The 21,839-nt window shown below is 39.5% G+C and overlaps 1 protein-coding gene across 1 annotated transcript in view; it reads right to left on the minus strand.

Moving 5' to 3' along the window:
• Positions 1–20,601, minus strand: part of SRD5A2 (steroid 5 alpha-reductase 2) — a 74,649-nt gene extending 54,048 nt beyond the window's left edge. The window contains exon 1 of the mRNA XM_072634115.1: positions 20,246–20,601. Within this exon, the coding sequence (XP_072490216.1) occupies positions 20,246–20,517 (272 nt within the window). The 5' untranslated portion in view covers positions 20,518–20,601. The remainder of the gene's footprint in view (positions 1–20,245) is intronic.
• Positions 20,602–21,839: the final 1,238 nt, after the last annotated feature.

Here is a 21,839-nt window from a genome sequence, read left to right on the forward strand (position 1 = left end):
CACTCAAATGGATACTATTTGGTCATGGAACTATCACTATACTATCATAAAATATTTTGATAATGACAATGGAGCATCTAGGTGGCACAGTGGAAAGAGCACCAGGCCTAAATTCAGGAAGACTTAAGTTCAAATCTTGCCTCAGACTATCTGCGTGACACTGGGAAAATCCCATAACTCTGTTTGCCTCAGTTTCCTCATGTGTAAAATGAACAAGAGAAGGAAATGGGGAACTACTCCAGCATCTTTGCCAAGAAAACCCCAAATGGGGTCAAGGAAAGTCTGGCAATACCTTCTTATAGCTGAGCTTTTAAATTACTTAAAGGCAGACAAGACAAAATCTCAGAACAAGTATCCCATCACAAATGCATCTGGAATTGTCTCTGAGTGGCCTTATTGTCACAGATTCAACAGATTCCAAACAGCTAAGTTTGGAATCATATAAATAATGAACCACCTTAAGTGACCTAACGTGCCCCCTAAAGTGGTCATATGTACTTGAGTTCTGTATATGTGGTTCCCAACCTCTCCTGCAAAAAAAAAAAAAAAAAAAAATGCCTATCCTCATTTCTTCCCCTCAGCCAAAACTGATCATGATAATCACAGCCTCAACTTTTTTTAGTGTTCTTTCATTTACATTATTGTAAATAATATGATCATGGATCCAGAGCTAGAACAGAACTTAGAGGTCACTGAGTGTAACTCTACATCTCACAGAGAGGGAACCTGAGGCACACATTAGTTGCCACTTACCTAACCACATAGTAAGTATCTGAGGTAAGACTCAGACTCAGGTTTTCCTGAATGTACATTGTACACATACGATGAATGTACACATACAATGTACATGACTCTTCCCACTGCACTATGCTGCTTAGAGTTATAATATTTCTCTGAGTTCCTCATATTACTCATTTTTTAAAGCCCAAGAATATTGTTCCATTCATATAATGCAATTTGTTCCGTAAAATAAATGGGTTTTCACTTCGTTTTCTTGGAGGTATTCCTCTCTCTTCTTCCTCTTCCTCTAATTCTCATTCTATAAAGAAATGTAACTGAAACGAAAATCCTGTCCAATCTCCTTGTGAAGTGCTACAAGCTCTGTCCTTACTGAGTCTTCCAAGAGTGATGACAAGGTAGCTGTGATCCTCCAGGCCCAAGTGTTAAGGTTGCTATTTGGGCCTCTTTATTTCTCTTTGTTTGTGGAAAAAGAAAGTGAGAAAACCAGAAACATAGTTTACGTGTTCCAGCTGTTGGGCCTCAGACTAGCTTGTGTTCCCTAGGACTCCTGATGTCACTGAGAAATAAATAGTTCAGTATAACTCTGCAGCTGCCCAAGCGAAGGGGGATATAAATGCTTGCATGTGATAGATGTAGTCATAACCCTGTTCACTTTTGATGGGTTGATTTTCTTTTTCTTTTGAGAGGCAAGATCATTGAGATTGATTTTTTCCCCATCCCAAAGCCCACCTTGCTTCCCAAACAAAAAACAGATAGGAAGAAAGACTCATCCCTTATTACTCCACTACTATCGCATAGGAACACGAGGATGCTGGGAAACAATTAACCCTTTAAAAATAACAATATTGCTGATGGCCACCTGCTACCTCCACCAACAGAATCCAAATCCACTATAGCAACCATGATCAAACACCTGCAAAGCAAACCATTTGGGACTCGAGAGACAAAGTGAACTGTTCTCTGACCACAAGAAGCTGACATCAGCAGAGTCAAGCAGCCAAGCCTATGTAGAGACAGAAAACTCACTGATGGAAAGCAGCTGATCCTGAGAATACCCTCAAGATAAATTCTCTGCAAGTTTGGAGCAAGAGAGGGTTAAGCAGGTGGTAGAATGGGAGTAGGGGTGGGCAAGGGAAGCAACGCTGAACTTGGAGTCAGAAAACCTGGAAGTCAGAATTCTGGCTGCACCACTATCTTGTGTGACTTTCAGCAAGTTATTTCCCTCCATCAGTCCTCAGTTTTGTCATTAATCGATCAACACACTTATTAAGAACCTATTTCATCACTATGCTAGGCACCATGGGTAAAGACAAAAATGAAACAATTATGAGCTAACTTTCTATGATAGAAGAAAACACATTCACATATACAATAAATATATAGAGAAATATACATCAAAACTAAATACAAGGTAAAAAAATTGGAAGGAGAGCTACTAGCATCTATAAAATGAGGTTAAGCTAGGTGATTTCTAATTTTCCTGCTAATTGAAAAGCCGATGCTTATTTTTTCCAATATATTCTTATTTATTTCATTAACTGTTTCCTAATTAGTAGGTGGTACAATGGATAGAGTGCTGGGCCTGGAGTCAGGAAGACTTATGTTCCTGACTTCAAATCTGGCCTCAGACACTTACTAGCTGTGTGACCCTGGGCAAGTCACCTCACCCTATTTGCCTTAGTTTCCTCATCTGTAAAGTGAGCTGGAGAAGGAAATGACAAACCTCTCCAGTACTTCAGCCAAGAAAACTCCAAACGGGGTCATGGTTCAAATGAATGAACAACAGCAATTTCCCAGTTGCAAGTTTAAAAAACTTAACATTCATTTTTCCTTAAATTTTCCATTCCAAATTCTCACCCTTCTACCTTCCCCCTGCTGCTTGAGAAGGCAAGCAATTTGATTGTGCATGTAAAGTCATGCAAAAACACTTCCATAATATATCTTTAAAGTATTCTTAATACTTATTCATTCATAATATGTAATAATTCTTTAAAGTATTCTTACACCTATGGAGAAAAGGCAACTTTGCATGGTAGATAGAGGGCCAGCCTTGGAGGTGGAAAGTTCTGTCTCTGACACATATTAGCTCTATGACCCTGGGCAAGTCACTTAAGTTCTTAGTGCCTGAGACAACTTTCTAAATTAGAGATGAGTTGCCAATCTGCATGGTAGAAAGTAACGAAATAACAGGTCTGAACCAATAAGAATAATAAAGTCTTAAAAAACTGAAATGTGTTAACCAATCATAGGAGATTGCTAAATTGCAAATTCTCATGTTACTCATCTTTATAATCCTCAAGTGCTTAGAACAATGTTTTGCACATAGTAGGTGGTCAATAAATATTAGGTCTTCTCACTTAAAATGTAAGAATCGTAGAACTCTAGAGTAAGGAGGGGACCTCAGAGATCACCCTAATGAAAAAAGCAATGGATTTGGAATTTGAATAACTGGGTTTTTTGCTACCTTGTTTCTCTGGTTCTTGATTTCTCATGTAACCCTCTCAGCTCAAAATCTATGATTCTCTGTGAGACATCCATCATGCCCTCCAGCCTCCACTGGAATTATACCTCCAATGACTTGCAGGAGGGGGAGGTAGAAAGGGTAGGATGCTCAGGATTTCCCTAGGACTAGCTAAGCAACCCATTCCGATCATTCTAATCATGAGAAAGGTCTTCATTATATTGACCGGAAATTTGCCCTATTGCTTTTAACTATTTTTCCTAGTTTATCCCAGTGGAGCCAAAGTCTATTTTCTCTTATTCATCTTAACACTCCAGGAAAATAGCTATTATGGCCCCCCTTAAGACTTTGTTTCCCCTCCAGAAAGAAATTCAACAAATAACAAACAGGTCAACAAACATTTATTTAATGCTTATTATTTAATGCCTATTATGTGCCTGGCATTGAGTTAGGATGTGGTGGTAGAAAGATGAAAAATAACACAGTCCCACCCTTAAAAAACTCAAAATCTTTGTGTCTTTGCACTAGCTGTCCCCCGTGTGTACAATTCTTTGCTCCGTCTGCATCTTTGCTTCCCTGGTTTCCCACAAGACTCAGTTCAAGTTCTACCTTCTGCAGGACTTTTCCAGTTCCCACCAGAGCTGCCAATGCCTTTTCATCTCAGATCACTTTCCATCTACTCTGTATATGGCTTGTATATACCTAATCATTTACATTCTATCTCTCCCCCAGCCTCCACTGAAATGTGAACTCCTCCATTCCAAGAACTATCTTTGCCTTTCTTTGTATCCCCAAGTTGAGCACAGTCCCTGGAATATAGTAAATACTTAATAAATGCTTGTTAACTGACTGATTGTCCAAACATAGGAAAAAGGATGGTAAATATAAGTTCATAAATAGACATGACATAAGATAAAATGAGAGAAGAGCAAAGGAGAGCCAAAGTACTCAAGACAACTGGAAGAGAATTAACTTTCATCTGAAATTGTTAGAGAAGGCTTCATGGACGGTCCCATCTGAGCTGAAACATAAGGGAAGAGAAAGATGTCAAAAAAAGTTACTTTTCAAGAGTTTATTTCCACAGCTACAATAATGGAAGCAAGAGAGAAGCAAGGGAGAAGGAAAGGAGTGAGAGAAATAAAGAGTTTAAAAGAAGGGTTCATGACTGCTACCAAAATAACAGTATGGAATTAATTACATGAAAAATGGTTCGTTTCAAGGAAGGATTTTCTTTTCCTCTTCATCATCTCACATAACAATCAGCTGCCAAATTATGATGGTTCTAATTTTTTTTACAACATCTCTTACATCCTAGCCCCTCTCTCCATTCAACACAGCCACCAGCTTAGTTCAGGATCTCATCAGAATCTAGATTATTGCAACAGTCTGCTAATTGACCTCCCTGCATCAAAATTCTCTCAGCTCCAATCCATCCTACACATTGATACCAAAATAATTTTCCTACTCAACCAACTCTAGTTGCTCCCTAGTGCCTCTAGGATAAAATACAAAGTCATCTGTTTAGCTTTAGCCCTTCAAAATCTGGTCACAGCCTATCCTTCCAGCTTATCTGGACATTACTTCCCTTCCTATGCTCTGTGATCCCAAAAAACTGGCCTCTTCTCTTTTTCTCATTCACGTGAAATACAGTACAATCTTTACCCTTGAGGAGTTGACCCTTCCCTTGCCTTTGCATTGTCCATCCACCATGTCTGGACTGTACTCCTTCCTCTCCTCTATCTCATAAAGTCTCTCCTTTAATAAGCAGCTCAATCACTGGCTTTTGCATGAAGCCTTTGCTGTGCCCTCCCTTCCAAACAAATTCGTATTTAAGTACTTCCCATATATATTTGTTTTTATGGTATATATATTTTTCTTTGTTGTCTCCCACATTAGAATGTAAGCTCTTTATTAGTAGAAGCTGTTTCATTGATTGCATTTGAATCAACCCAGCAAAGTGCCTGGCACATACTAGGCATTTAATTAATATTTGCTCATTGACTCATTTTGCACTACCCTTTAATTTGAAAAGAATTTTGCAAGGAATTACTTTTACTATTTTCCCCTTAAGTATTTATTAGGCTATATAAAAAGGAAACAAATATTATTACAAGAATCTCTGATCATCCTAGAAATAATATACCTTGGAGAATCTTATGAAAGAGTTCCATAAAATGGCTAAAAATACATCATAGACTCAACTGGTTTCTACTTTGCTTTCTACAACCACTCTCAAGTCTCTCTAGTCCTAAAAAAAAAACTCACTGGACCCTAACATTTATGCAAAATATCATCCTTTATCTTTCTTCCTTTTCTCAGTCAAACTCCTTGAAAAGGCTTCTATGCTCATTACTTTTACTTTCTCTTTAAAAGATTCTTCAATCTGATTTCTATCATCATAACTCAAATGAAACTGCCCTTCCCAAACTCACCCATGAAGTCTCAATAGCCAAATTTGAAATCTTTTTCCCCCCAGTTCTCCTCCTTCTTGACCTCTCTGCTGTACTTGATACTGCTGACCACCCCCTCCTTCCAGATATGTTTTCTCTCTGGGTTTTTATGACTAATACTAATAATATCTACCATTTCTATAGCCTTATACATAGCATTCATATTATATAGCATTAGATATTATATTACATTACATGTTATATAGTATATGTTATATGTTAATTAGTACAATATATAACGTTTTGCCATAAGGCTTACAAACTGTTACATTCATAACAACCTTGGGAAGTAAGAGCTAAGATTATCCTTATTGTACAGATGAGGAATCTGAGGCAGACAGAGGTGTAATGACTTAAGTCATGCAGCTAGTCAGTGTTTGTGGCCGTATTTGAAAGCAAGCCTTCCCAACTCCAGGCTCAGCACTCAGTTGACTGCACCAACAAGCTGTCTATTTCTCTTTCTTGGTTCTTCTACCTGTCTGACTGATCCTTCTCAATCTCCTTTGTTGGTTAATCATCCATAGCATGCCCCCTAACCATCAGTGTCCCCCAACACTCTGTTTAGGATGGTCTTCTCTTTCTTCTATACATTCTCTCTCTTGGAATAGAGAAAGGCTTCCTATAGAAGGTGAGACTTTCGCTGGGACTTGAGGAAAACCAGGGAAGCGTCAAACTCAGTATGTTCCAAATAGAATTTGTGATCTTTCTCCCAAAATTCATCCCTTTTCTGAACATCTTTATCTCTGTTCAAAGTGCATCTTTCCAGTCACCAGACTTGATTTTTATAAAGCATAAATATGACTGTGTCACTTCTCTCTCTACTCAATAAACTCCATTGACATTATATAGAAGAACAGCAATATTGTTTGAAGAACAACTTTGAGCAAATAAGTCATTTTCATTATTATAAATACCCAAATAAACTACAAAGGATATATAAAGGAAAACACTATCTACATCCAGAGAATGAACTGATATAAAGAAGCATGTATAGAATGATTTTACATATATACGTATTTACATCTAATGACAGCCATCTCTAGCACAGGGTGTGAGGGAAGAGGAAAAGGGGAAAAAAGAAACTTACAAGATGATTTTATCATATATTTAAAAGGAATAGCAAATTGTACATAACAGATTTGCAGTTTCATGGGCAGTCATTTTTTATTATACTGTTATGAAAATGCCTGTTTCATGACATAAATTCAAAATAAAATAAATAAAAATTAAAAAATAAAAGAAACTCCATTGGCTTCCTATTAAAGAGTCACAGACTTAGAGAACTATAAGGAAATTCAGCAACTCTCTACTCCAACCCATGAATGAAAGGAATCCCCACAATTACATGGTCAACAAAAAGTCATTCAAACTCTTCTTAAAGATATTCAAGGAGAGAAAACCCAAAATCTGTCTCAGCAGCACATTCCTCTTACAGTTAGCTGTATTTGGGGAAAATTTTCCTGACCAACCTTAAATTTGTCTCTTTACAATTTCTATAAACTGTTCCCAACAGTTTTGCCCTCTGGACTCAAACAACCCAAGTCTAATTCCTCTAATATACAACAGGCCTTGAAATACTTGAAGGAAATTGTAATGTGCCCCCCTCCACAGCCTTAGCTTTCTCTGTTCTAGGCTAAACATAACTCCTTTCTTCAAGCAATCCTCCTACAGGACTTGGACCCCAAGCCCTCTACCATCCCAAGTGCTCTCTTCTGGACACTCTACAATTTGTCAACTTCCTTCTTAAACCCGGTACTGAATGTAGTGCTCTGAATAAGGTCTAAGGAGAGCAGAGCAGGATGGTATTATCACTTCTCTGTTCATGGAAGACATTTTTTAATGCCCAAGTTCAACACTTTCAGTCATGCCCAGCTCTGGGTGACTCCTTTTGGGTTTTTCTTGGCAAAGACACTGGAGCGGCTTATCACAAAAACAAGGTGACCAACAGTGTCAAAGACTATAGAAAGCAAAGAAGGATGAAGATTATGAAAAGACCATTAGATTTGGTAATTAAGAAGACACTGGTAATTTTGGAAAGAGCAATTTCAGTTGAAAGATGAGGTCAGAGGCCCGACTGCAGAGTTAAAAAGAGAATGTGTTTGTCCTTCATTGCCAAAGAAGACCATACCATCAGAGAAATAATGACATGACTTGCACTTGACTTTGTTTTGAGTGAGGGAGGGCTGTTCAGGTCACCAGCCTCACTTCTCCTCCAGAGCCATCTGAATCCAGAGACCAGATATTCATCGGGGATGACTGGAGATGACCCAGGATGAGGCAATTGGGGTTAAGTGACTTGCCCAAGGTCACACAACTAGTGAGTGTCAAGTGTCTGAAGTAGCATTTGAATTCAGGTCCTCCTGACTTCTTCACTGGTGCTCTATCCATTGCACCACCTAGCTGCCACTAAGAAGAGAATGAAAGGAAAGGAAATGGAGGTATCAATTATAGATGACCTAAAGGATTTTAGAAACAAAAGGTCCCTACAAAGACCACTGCAGATGGTTCAGCAATGATGTCTGTTAGTTTTTCCCAGTGCACTGGGATGGAATTTGCTGAATTTGGCAGCAGGAATGATTCAAAGTCATCTTAGTGCTTTCTTATTTCTTGACTCAAAAGAATTTCAACCCCTTACTAGTCATTTTTGTCTTAGCCTTTCCAGACCAAAGCTTTCTCTGGGGAAGAGAAAGCAAGAAAATTAAGAGTTGAATACTTCTATCATCTCTCCACTAAAGCAATGGGGAGAAGTGTCAAAGAGAACACTTTAAGCTTTGAGTGAGGAAAAACTTATTAAGAATTAGAACTATTGAATAGTAAAGTGGGATCCCTGGTTGAGGATTCCTTCTCCTTGGAGGCCTTCAAGTAAAGATTGAAGGGCACTCATTCACTATGTTTTAATGAAGAGTTTTTGTGTATAGGATTGTACTAACTGGTAGCTGAGGTCCCCTCCAACTCTCAAATTCCATGAAGGTCTAAGGAGATAAAATTCATTATTAACTGGGATGCCAGGAACCTCTGCATAGAGTTGAGATATCAAACACCTGGCTTACAGGCCCAAGTGGCCAGCAGCACTCCTTAGTGACTGAACCAGATTAAAATGTTATTGGGAAATATTTAAAAAAATAAATAAAACTACAATAAAACATAGATAACATTACATTTTATCTGGGTCAATATGCCACCTCTGAATGACTTGTCCAAGGTCACACAGGAGTATGGGCCAGACTTAGCACCATTCTCTTAATGAGTTCTTTCCACTATGAACCTGCCTATCTTGAGCTTTAAGTACCACTTTAAGTATCAGCTCTGCCACTAACTTTATGAACTTAGAATGTCATTTGACATCTTTAATCCTCAATCTCATCACCTATCTAATGGGGAAAGTAATACACATCCTTCATTACCTCAAAGGTAATGACTGTTCCAGGATCACACAGCTAGTATATGTCAGAAGGAAGACTTTAAATTCAGGTGTTTCTGGCTTTGGGGTCAGCTCTCTATTTCAGCACAGTTGCCTCTCAAAGGGTTATTAAAAGGACTGGATAAGATTTTATGTAGATATGTATATGTGTATGTATGTATATATGTATATATGTATACACATATACATATCTACATATGTATATAGTTCTATAGGTGTAGATATAGATCAAAGTGCCAAAGTATAGTGCTAATACTATTCAGTGCTATGGACCATTGTTGTTGTGGTTGATGAGATGAGAGATATCAGGAGAGAGAAAATACTCCCAGCTGGAGGGATCCTGTAAAGTTTCATGGGAGAAGTGGCATTGAGTTGGGCCCTGAAAGAATGTAGAGTTTCTCTCTCTCTTTCCTCTTCCCTCTCAGCACTTATTAAGTGGGAGATATAATGAACGAGGGCTGCTAGGTGGTGCAATGGATAGAGTGATGGGCCTGGATTCAGGAAGATTCATCTTGCTGAATTCAAATCTGGCAAATCAAACATCTACTAGAGGTGTGCCCTGGGGTAAGTCACTTACCCTTGTTTGCTTCAGTTTCCTAATCTGTAAAATGAGCTGGAGAAGGAAATGGCAAACCACTCTAGCATCTTTGCCAAGAAAACATTAAAAGGGGTCAAAGATGCAGCCACAACTTTAAAAACATCTGAACAAATAGCAAATAGAAACCAGGAGCCAGGATAAGCTAAGTTCAAGTTCCGTCTCTGACATGTACTGACTATCTGACCTTAGAAAGATTGATTCATCTCTCCATGCTCTAGATCAGAGGTGTCAAAAGGCTGTAGATGAGCCTTAAAATTCCCAAATGGGCTTGAACCAGATCAAAATGCAATTGTGGGGGAGGGGGGAGGAGTCAATATAGCAAATTTGAGGCAGCCTGCCCACTCCAGCCAAACTTTCTCCTCCCTCCAAACAACTTTAAAATAACCCTTCAAATCAAACTTTGGAGTGGCAAGGCCAACAAAAGGTCAGAATGAGGTGTGTTTCCAGTCTAAGACAACTTAAGAGGTCAGTGTGAAAAGTTTGTAAACCTGGGGTGGAAGAAAACCCAGAGAGCAGCAGCAGCTGTGGCCTTTGAGGGTGGTTGTGACAGACACAAGCAGTCTTGAGAACTCTTAGCCCAGAGATAGTAAGGGGGTTGGACAACCAATCAGAAACAGATTACAGGGCCCCTTTCCTGCACTGGGTGCAGCTGGTTCTGACTGACAACTCTATTGCCCATACGCAGTTCTGGTAGCAGAGATGTTGAAGACTGGTGATATTCTGTGTTGGAATCATCTTAAAGAATTCAGAGTCAGATCACCTCTAATACAAGTACAGGCATTTATTGAGACTGATGACTCTCATGAAGTGGCCTAAGTTCCAAGAGGAACTAGCAACTTCAGAGAAAGCAAAATTGATTTTTATAAGGTAAAGATGCAATTACATAACAGAAATTATGAGTATTGAAAAGGTAGCTAAGGGATTAGGTAATAAGGAGAGGTCCCAGCCACAGTGGAATTGATCATGTGATTACCCAAAATGCATACAGAAAAACCCATTTGGGAGGGGTAGGTATGATAATGATATTATAATAAGCTTCTCTACATCATAAGTTCACTCTAGGCCAGTTCTTTACTATTAGTGTGCAGGTGCCTACTTAGGGAAAGTTCTTTCAATTGTTTTGGGGGTCCACATCCTGCTTGGGCATCCTGGCAGTGCTGCTTTCTGATTGGCTGAGTATTGTGGTCCTGTCTGAGATTAGATGGATGTGATTGTGAATGTGTGAGTGCATGGACACACCTGGTATTTCTGTGGGAAATATGGAAAATAGGTCTGGGAGCAGTAGCTAGCTAGAGATAGTAGCTGGGATCCCATCACATGGATATGTCTGCTATTTCTGGGAGAAATATGAGTTCACAGACACATCTGTTGTTCTAGTGAGCAGTAAGGCATATATGAGGAAGTTAGGATATTATCGGGGGTGAGTGGGGGGTGAGTAGCTAGGTAGAGGCAATGGGCCTACTGTTCAGTGGGACCTATAAGAAAGTTAGACTACTGGGGCTGGGGGGAGCTTTATTAGGATGTCATCAGTTCCAGAGCAGAGGAGAGCACTGGTAGCTAATCACAAGGGAGCAGAGGTCCTGGTCCCAGTTCTAAGGAGGAGAAGTGTACTAGCACATGTACCTGCAAGAGAAGAGGGGGGACCTGGTCTCAGTGACTACACCTCTCTGTGAATCATTACACCTTGGAATCACCAACAACTTGCAGTTCACCAGGACTAGCTCTGAAAACAGCAACACAAAAAAAAAAAGTCTGAAGCTTGAAACAGTCCTACCTCCAAGTAAGCAGATGCCAACTTCAACCTAATGTTCAAAGTGAAAAAATAGGCTGAAAAAGTGAGCAAACAAAAAAAAAAAAAAAAGAATTTGACCATAAAAAGCTACTATGGTGGCAGGAAAGACCAAGACATAAACTCAGAAAAAGATAATATGAAAACAACTGTAAGTAAAATCTCAAAGAAAAATGTTCATTGGACCCAAGGCCAGCAAGAATTCCTGGAGGAGTTGAAGAAAGAGATAAGAGTGGTAGAGAAAACAATGGGAAAAGAGATGAGAGTGAGACAAGAAAATTTTTACAAAGAGAATTAAGAGTTTAGTAAAAGAAGCACAAAAGAAAATACTGAAGAAAATTACACCTTAAAAAACAGAATTGGCCTAATGGTAAATGAGGCATAAAAATTCACTAAAGTAAAGAACTTCTTAAAAAGCGGAATTGACCAAATGGAAAAAGAGATACAAAAGCTCACTGAAGAAAAGAATTTCTTATAAATTAGAACTGGGATAGCAGTCCATTAGGAACTACCTGTTCATTCAGGGGAAATGAGCATAAAAATTAATAAAACTTTCCTTCACTCACTCCTGTGTAAGATTCTGCCTTTGAAATTTTCCAACAATTTGGTTCATGGGCTCGGGAAAATCAAAGACAATACAGGAGCAACATGGGAGAGAACCCAGGGAAGAGCACTCCCGCTACAACTGAACAGTCCCTGTCTCTTCCCCCCACTGTCTCTGAGTCACACAAAGATTCTGGAGCCCTGATTTGCAGAGGGAGTGAGCAAATGATTGTAGGTAAAAGTGACGGCCAGAACTACACAAGTCGATATATTGAGCAAAGTGTGGATACCAAGAAAGTCTGTTTGAGCCACTGATCCATGATGCTAGCAACCCTGTGCAGGAGAATGGACACAGGAAAGAGAATTTCTACAAAAATGTGGCGAGAAGATTCTCTGCTGAATACAACTTGAATGAGAATCCAGACCAGGAAACTGCATCAAATGACATCCCCCCTTCCCACTCCCAGACTTCTGATGAAATGAAACTTCTAAAGGAAAATTCATTGATTTACCTTTTTCTTTTGGGTGTCTGTATCTTTTCTTATAAAGGAAACTGCCCCCTTGTAATTTGTCAATGTGTCGATCAACTTCTCCCCTTCCGTTCCCATATTTACTTAAAACGAAGATAGATGAGGGGAAGAATTCACATGGGAAAGAAAGTAAGGAGTACTGATTAAATTTGGGTGTGGAAACAAAAATTTTGATAAAAAGCAGGAGTGGTTGTGAGAGATGAAATGAATTTATGTTTCCACTGAAAATATGTAATACCAGTGATAATTATTTAATATCATTTTTGAACCCTCAATAAGAGCCAGAGCCTGAACTAATCAACCCAGAAGAAGAGCTTGGACCTAACAGTTTTTTTGTTCTGTAAGTGAACTCAGAAAATCTCTTCCTATGTCAACAAGGCCAGATGGGGCTGATTTAAGAGCATTCTTTCTGTTTATAATCACTAAAGATGAGAACCTTAACCTGAGACACTCTCTTAAATAATGGGACTTTTTCTTAATATTTTATGGATACATACTATATTATGGCATGTTAATGGTAAAGAAAACACAGATATCCTGGGTCATAATTTCAAATGACACTTTGTCATTTGAAAGAAAATTTTTACAAAGAGAATTAAGAGTTTAGTAAAAGAGGCACAAAAGAAAATACTGAAGAAAATTACACCTTATTTTATTGTAGTTACCACCTATTCAATTAAGATATCACTTAGCCTGTTTGCTTCTTTAACCAAACTTTCAGGTCAACACAAGAAGGATAGTACATCAATTAAGGGAATTCCTTTAAAAGAATTTATATCATGTCATTCTATAAGGAAAATGAGGAATGTGGCAATAGTGTAGATCCACATGGGGTGGGGTTTACTGAACCCTGAAATGCTGGCCAGTGGGAAGCAGGTGAGTAATTAGAATTGTAAACAGGACATAAAAAGGCTTGCATTGGTCTAAACAAATACAGCAGTTCATTAGGAACTACCCAGGTGTTCATTCAGAGTGAATGAATGTAAAAATTAATAAAGATTACTTTCACTCAAAAAGAAATTAGAATTGGGCAAGTGAAAGTTAATAACATTATGAGACATTAAGGAACAATTAAAAAAAAGTCAAAAGAATTAAAAAATAGAAGAAAATGTGAAATATCTCATTGGAAAAACAAGTCACCTGGAAAACAATTTGAGGAGAGATATTTAAGAATTATTGGGAAGGATTCTAGGAGGATGGAAGATGTCAGAAAATTCTAAACTCCAGATTTCCCCCAGAAACAAAACAAACTGGTACCTCAGGGTAGATATAGAGCAGCAAAAGTGAACCACAGTTGGGGCAGAACAGTATCCTCCTGAGACAACCAGAGAAGATCCAAAGAAAAATCCCAGGACTGAGGTTTGGTCCCTGTTTACACCTTCAGATTAGTTCTGCTGAAACTATAAGAAGTGAGCCCTGGGGCTAGCTGCCTTGGGAGGTAGCCACAGCCCCAACCACAGGAATTTTCACCTCCTGGACAGTATGGGGAGTCAAGCATGCAAGCAGGAGAAGATTAAGGGAATCTCTGCTGATAAGGGATGTCAGGCCTAGCTGTGTTGCCAAGACATGGCCCTGGGCAAGAAGGAACCAGCACATGCCAGGTAAGTGTAGAAGCAGTGGGTTAGCCATGGTCACTTATAGGTGAGCAAAGTTCTTGGTTTTGATCTAGACTAGAGGGGAAAACTGAAGGAGGATCTGAGGCCAGAGGCACCATCCTTTATGCCCCAAGAGTAGAGGTGATTACAACAATAAGCTGCCACAAATAAACAAACAAATGAATAAACAAATGAATGGATAAATAAATGAATGAATAGATAAATAAATAAAGAGCTAAATAGATAGATGGATATAAATAAATAAATGAACAGGCAAAGGTGTGATACCAATGTGATACCCATAGCAACAGCTATGAATATACATGCATATTTCTGGGAAATATTCGCAAAATGTAATAAACTCTTCCTCAAAGGCAAAACCAAAATATTTATTTGAGACATCATTAGAATACCAGGAAGTAAAATTTAACAGGGTATTTATCACTAATCAGGGAGGGCCTACATCTTAAAACCTTCTTTCTGTAAGGCCTACCCACAAAAATAAGTTCCCCTAGACAAATTCCTCCCTCCAGCCACTCACAGCTTTTCTCTTTCTATTCCTTGGGCCAACTGCTCCCACTCACAGCTTGTATCTCTGTCTCTGTTCTGCCTGCTCTCACTCTCTGTTCTGTGCTCCTCTCTCTCTCTCTCTCTCTCTCTCTCTCTCTCTCTCTCTCTCTCTCTCTCTCTCTCTCTCTCTCTCTCTCCCCCCTCCTTGGGCAAGCTCCTTTCAGTCTGAGCTCCATGTGACCCAGGCTCCATGTTATCACAGGTTCCATGTGTTAGGCCTATTAATGAGTGGGGAAGATCTTCCTATTCTATTAACATTACAAAAGGAGAAAGAATCCAATCATAGAAAATTACTACGGGAATAGAGAAGAACAGGAATGGTCTTCGGAGGAGGATACTGAAGCCTCTCATACACCAAAGAGTAATGTCAAATGATCACCCAAACAGAATTCATAGAAAAACTTTAAAAAGACTTTAAAAATCAAATGAGAGAGATTAAGGGGGAAAAAATTAAAAGAAATAAGAAAAATTCAAGAAAAATAATAAGATTATAAAAAGAAAATTAACAAACTGGAAAAGGAGATCCAGAATCTTAAGGAAGAAAATGACTCCTTCAAAATTAGAATTGAACAAGAGGAAAACAAAGAAGTCATAAGACACCAAGAAATAATAAAACAAAATATAAAGAACAAAAAAATAGAAGAGAAGGTGAAACATCTCACAAGAAAAACAACTGATCTGGAGAACACATCAAGAAGAAAAACATAAGAATAATCAGATTATCTGAAAACTACTATAAAAAAGTATCTTGATACAATAATACAAGAAATAATTAAAGGAAATTGTCCAGAAGCATTAGAACAAGAGGGAAAAGTAGAAATAAAAATAATCCATTAATCACCACCTGAAAGAGATCCTATGAGGAAAACCTACGGGATTATGATAATCACATTCCAAAACCCCCAACTCAAAGAGAAACTGTTACAAGCAACAAGAAAGAAACAATTCAAATATGGTGGTGCCACAATTAGAATTACATAAGACATAGAAGTGGCAAAAGACTGCAGGTCTTGGAACACTAAATATCAAAGAGCAAAAGAACTGAGGTTGCAGCTGAAACTATCATACCCAGTAAAGTTAAACGTAATCCTGAATGAAAAAATGGATATTCAATGAATCGCCAGACTTTCAGCATTGTGTTGGGGGAAAAAAAAGCTAAACAATAGAAAATTTGATACTCAAGATAAGGTATGCATAAAAGAAAAATTACAAGGTACTCAATAAGGGCAGACTGTTTACTTTTATATGAGGAAATGTAAAACATATGTGTAAGATTGTTATTAGTAACTGGGTAGTTCAAAATAAAGATTGGGGCAGACCTGAGTATGATGTGATTCTTAAAAGTAAAACCACTTAGGAAAAGGTAAAAAGAGTAATTATCTTATACAAATGAGATATGAGAGGAAGAACTGACAGAGGAATTAGATGGGAGAGGAGGACAGTAGTTCTGGAACCCTACTTTTATTGGGAATGGGTTAAAGAGGGAACAATACATATATATGTATGTATGTATGTATGTATGTATGTATGTATGTATGTATATGTGCATATGTATTATGTATATTTATATGTGTGTATATATGTGTATTATGTGTATGTGTAGAGACAGAGAGAGGTATAAAAATCTTCTAAATTCAGAAAGAATAAAAGGCAAAGGGGATAGGGAGGGGGAGAGGATAAGAGAGGGATTTTTAGAGAGCACCCTACTCAGATCAGATCTGGGTTGAAAAAAAAAAAATACACATTTAGAAGGGAATAAAAGTCTCCTAAATTTAATAAGGAATAAGAGGGCAAGGGGATAGGATAAGGAGGGAGGGTATAGAATGGTGTCTAGATTAATGGGAATGGGATAAAGAGGGAATAGCATATGTATCTGGAAAGTTATAAAAGTCTTCCAAATTCTAGAAACAATATGGTAATGGGATAGAGTAGGAGGAGGATAAAGGGAGGACCTTTGATGGGAGGAGTTGATTAAGTAATAGGAGGACAAAGTAGTGGGTAGAAGTAAACTAGAAGAGGAAGGAAGGATAGGAATTAAGAGATACACACAAACAAAATAAAGAGCTGGAGTAGAATTTATTAGGGAAAAAAAGCAGGAGTAGTAATGATCTCAGACAAAGTCAAAGCTAAAATAGCTTTAATCAAAAGAGGGAAAATAGGGAAACTACACTATATGCCAGCTTTATTAATCAATAATGTTTTAGACGATTTAAAATAACTAGACTGTATAAGTTGCTGTGGTGTACGTAATGATGAGTTGGTGGACTTAAAAAAATACTTAAAGACTTACACTTATGAAGGAAGATGTTATCCACCTTCAGAGAAACAGTGGACAAACAAGTATAGAACAATATTATATAGATGCATATGAATGCGTATGTCTATATATGAGTATTATTATAGATATCTAAGTATATATGTGTGTGTAAGTGTATGAATGTGTATGTGTTATATACGTGTGTATATGTATACATATGTATGCATGTTTACATGTAGAAATTGACTGATACATTTTTTCTCCCAACTTTCCCCTTTATTATCTGTGTGACTGTTCAAAATCACTTAACCTTTCTAGCTTCTGTTTCTTCATCTGTAAAATGGAAATAATAACATCTGTAGAAACTATCTTACAAGATTGTGGTGAAACTCAAGTGAGTTCGTATATGGTACTCCTCCCAGCATGTAACAGAGTACTGGATTGTTTTGTGAAGGCAAAGTAGATTATCTTTTACCTCAATTCTTACCTAGTCTTTAATTACTGAGTGGGTGTTGCCTCAGACAAACTGAGACCTGGGGAAAACCTTAGCTTAAAAGGGCTAAGGTCTCCCTCTGCATCCTGGACTATTGACAATCATCCTCACCCGTGTCTTGCCACTGGACTCTGATGACTTAAGTTCAATTCACATGCAAGTCAAACCATCACCCTCCTCATGTCATGGGTCCTCTCTGAGAACAACAACACAGTGCTATACATAATAGACACCTAATAAGTATTAATTTGATTAGCTAATTTAATAAACTTTATGGATCATTTTCTTAGGTTTCTGGAAAATTTGACAATATTTCTTTGATCATTTAATTTCCTCTTCCCTAAAAAAGTCAAACCAGTTACCTGGAGTTACACTATTATCAAACGAATTCAACAAGTATATTAAGAACCTGTAAGGCTCTGTGTTGCAAAGATAAAAATTAAAACTGTCCCCCCATATTGATCTTTATTCATTTTAAGAGGAAAGATCTCCTTATAAATCTTTTTGAAATTAACAGACAAGAAAATACATTATCTATCAATACAAAAATATTTCTATCACCATTATTCATAATAGGAAAAAACAAGAAATAAACCAATAATTGGACAAAATTTTGACAAATTGTGACATAGGAACATGATTGAATAATATTATACCATACAAAGTGATTAATATGAAGAAAAATAAAATACGGTAAAACTTACATGAAGTACTATAGAGCTGAAAAAAAGAACTTTTATTAAAAAAAATACATACTACTACTACTACGTAAATAATAGTAGTAATAATAATATTAATCAAATCATATTAAAGCAGACCTTTCACCTTATGAGAACTTTCTCCAGGAATATCAAAATGCCATCTGAACTCGATAAAGGTAAAATCATTCATGTGTGCCAAGGATCTTTGGCTTAAATCCAGGGGTCAAACTGAACTAAAGGACAAAGGCAATACTTAAAAATACATCAGTCTTCTTCAGAAAAGACCAAATGAACATAAGATTGACTATCATCGAGAAAGTTAAGGTTGCATATTTTAAGAGAATAAAAGACATGCTTCTTCTGGGAAGAAGACATTTAGAGTAATTAATACCTATGTAATACTACTCTTGATATAATAATATTTAACAACAGTAACAGCAATGATAACTAGTGCTTATATAGAGCTTTAAGGCTTTCAAAGCACTTTATATGTTACCACTTTTGATCCTTATAACAACTCTGGAAGGTAGGTGCTATTATCAACTCCATTTTACAGATGAGGAAACTAAGGTAGGTTAAATAACTTGGGGGGGAGGGCATGGGAAGGGATCAGAGGGATAATTTGAACTCATCTTCCTGACTCCAAGTCCAGCACTCTGATCACTGTGTCATCTTGCTGCCCAGATATTATACTTTTGGCACAGCTCTAGAAGTTATCTAAATAAAAATCTATAAAGTACTAACAGAGTAAAGAACCCATTGCCCCCAAGGTGGTTTTAGAAACCTGAATGTCCCCTTCCCTTACTTAAGGAGAAAAGTGAAACGATAGATGTTTTCCCAGAACGTGATAAACAGGTTCAAAGTTTATAGAGCTACTTTGGGAACAAACAGATCTCACTCCACAAAGCAAGGGTAAAGCTGGACAACAGTTCTACGCTCCTAGATTTGTTAACTATAACAGAAAGTGGTTTATTTCCAGATGGAGCCTATGAAATGCCGAAGATATGAGTGGAGACAAAAGGCTTTTCCACTCTGACGTTAGCATGAATTCAACCAACAATTTGTTGACTTAGATGAATCAACCTCTGACATAACTCTAGTGGTACTGAGCCAGGATGGTTGTTCTTTGTTGGATGGTAGAAGACCAGGAGGAGAGGAAGGGGTGAGGGTGAGGGGGAAGGCAATAGAAGAGGGCTTATAGTACATCTATTGGAGAGAAAATATCCTTTCCTCTGGGACAGAGCCCCATTTACTTGTTCTAGTTGTGTGTGGACAAGAGTGTGGAGGATTTTAGCTTACCTGCAGACCTGAGGCTGGCTTGTGTGATACCTCGCTATTTCCCACTGATCGGGCCCTAAAAAATAAGTCCAAAGGGACTACAGCCAGCAATTTCTTTCCACCACTGAAACCCTGTCCAGGTCCCTAGACAGCCTTAATCTCTGGTCTGTATGTCTTTTCTCGAGTTATGTCCCATCAATTCAGAGTGCCAGCTCACAATCTCTTAAGCTAGCAGATCCAATATTCTCCCCAAGCTATCTGTAAAAATGCTGGGTGAGGAAGGCTAAGAAGTAGGAAAAATGCCTCCGCTGACTAAGCCATCATCGGGCAGTTTTCATTTCTATTAAAGAGTTAACCAACCACCCCCACCCCCTCTCTCTCTCCTTCCCTCCCTTCCTTTCCCTCTCCCTTCTCCTTCGCCCTCCCCGCTCCCCAATCCTCTAGCCAAGCAGCCTTCCTTCCAGCTTTGCCTCCAGCTGAGTTTCCTAAAGAGGAAAGTCCTAAGAAGAGGACTCCCGGCTCCTGAGCCTATCTCCTTCAGCGAAGCCAGGTGTAGGAGGGCGGGGCCAGATATTTCTGAGCCACTGGACCGCTTCTCCCCTTCTCTGGCCAGCCTGGCCAGGACTACTCCATTCTGTTCTGGGATGCTTCAGCCCACAGACCAACCGATAGCGCGCAAGTTTCCGGGAATAGAAAAGGACCCCGCCTTCGCCTTGAGTTCCTCGGTCCCTCTTTGGCTACTTGACATCAGGAACACTGAGGCTGCTTGCGGGAGGGTGAGGAAAGAGGTGTAAAAGCTAGGGGCGGGCGGCGGGTACCTGTGGAAGTAATGTCCGCAGAAGAGGCCAAGCAGTAAGGTCCCTGGCGGGCCGAAGAGCGGATGCGGCTGCCAGGCAAGCAGCCCGACGGGCACCACGAAAGAGGGGAGCTCCTGGAGGAACCAAGCTACGCGGGCTGGTAACTGGGTGGGCAAGGGCAACTGAAGTTTCGCCTGTTTGCCATAATTGCTAGGGCTGGAGATCAGCAGGTGATGCAGCCCGAAGCCGACCAGCAGCCCGCAGCCCGCCAGCACGGGATTCAGTTGGCACATCTTGGGTATCACGAAGGTGTGCCTCTCACCAGCACTCCGTGTGTAAAGAGCGTAGCCCCCAAAGGTCCCTTTATGGGGACAGAGACACCTCCCTGTGTCCGCCCCTTCTGCCAGGTCCCCCGCCCCTCCATCTTACCCACACACACCCTTTCCCCCCGCACCCCCCTCCCGGCCCCCAGCCAGAGGCGTCCGGGGGGTATGGCAAATAGAGAGGTGGCCTTGGCCAGGACGTCACCCACTCTCCAGGCTGCTGGCTCGGATGAGTCGAAACTGTGGGAGGCAGCCCGAGGCGGGAGAAGAAAGTGGATCCACTCCTGGAGATTGTTTTAAGCCCCGAGGCTCCAGTCCATCAGTTTCAGCCACCGCCACTACAAAGAGAGAAGACGCGTGGGCCCCTCACCCCCTCCTCATTTGCCTTTTAGCGGCTTCTTTTCTCCTTAAAGACTGCTCCTGTTCCTTGTAACCTGACTCCGGCTGGGATGGAAAATTCGTAGGTAGTGATGATGACCGTGAAGTCTGCTTTACCCATCACCAGAACACCCTAAGGACGCTCCTGTCCCCAGTCCTTCTGTCCTACCTTACCACACACCCCCTCCCCTCCTTCTTTCCAAGGTGTCACCAGAAGCGTCGTCGTACACAGGAATGATCATTGGCTTTGGTGTTTGAGGACCTGGGTTCATATCCTGCCTCTGTCCCTTACTACCAGTGTGATTTGAAGCAAGGTACTTAATGTCTCTGGGTCTCAGATTCCTTGTCTATAAAATAAAGGGACTTCGACTTGTCAGATTCTAAGGTTTCTTCCAACTCTTAAACTACAATCATATTATAGCTATTCTGCCCCTCCATCCAGTAGTCTTACCACTGAATTTATCCAGCTTCTATGTGTCTCTTTTCCCTGTTTCCCCCCTTCTCTCCCTACTCATCCTCACTAGTGCCCCAACCTCTGGCATTCATTCCCCCATCTCTGACCTTTCATCTTCATCTCTCTCCTTTCCCCCTCCATTCCTATTTCACTCATATCTGTTAGTCTTTTCATTTCATTTCTTCCATGGCTGCGGATCAGATCATTTCCCACTCTCATCTACTAAACTCCCACTCTACACTTCTGCCCTAAACCTTTTTGTCTTTCCCCTTCTCTATGAAGATGATCTAAGTGGATCCCTTCATGTTATAAATGTGAAAACTGAGGTCAAGAAGTGTTTCCCTTCCAGTCTTAAATATATGATCCTAGTCACCAGTTGTCACACAGCTGGCTAGTGGCAGAGGCAGGATGGAAGTCCATCCCTGCCTGCTTTCTTCCGCTTCACCCCTCAAAGATCCCA

The sequence above is a fragment of the Notamacropus eugenii genome, chromosome 1, assembly GCF_028372415.1.
Source record: "Notamacropus eugenii isolate mMacEug1 chromosome 1, mMacEug1.pri_v2, whole genome shotgun sequence".
Classification (NCBI taxonomy): Eukaryota; Metazoa; Chordata; class Mammalia; order Diprotodontia; family Macropodidae; genus Notamacropus; species Notamacropus eugenii.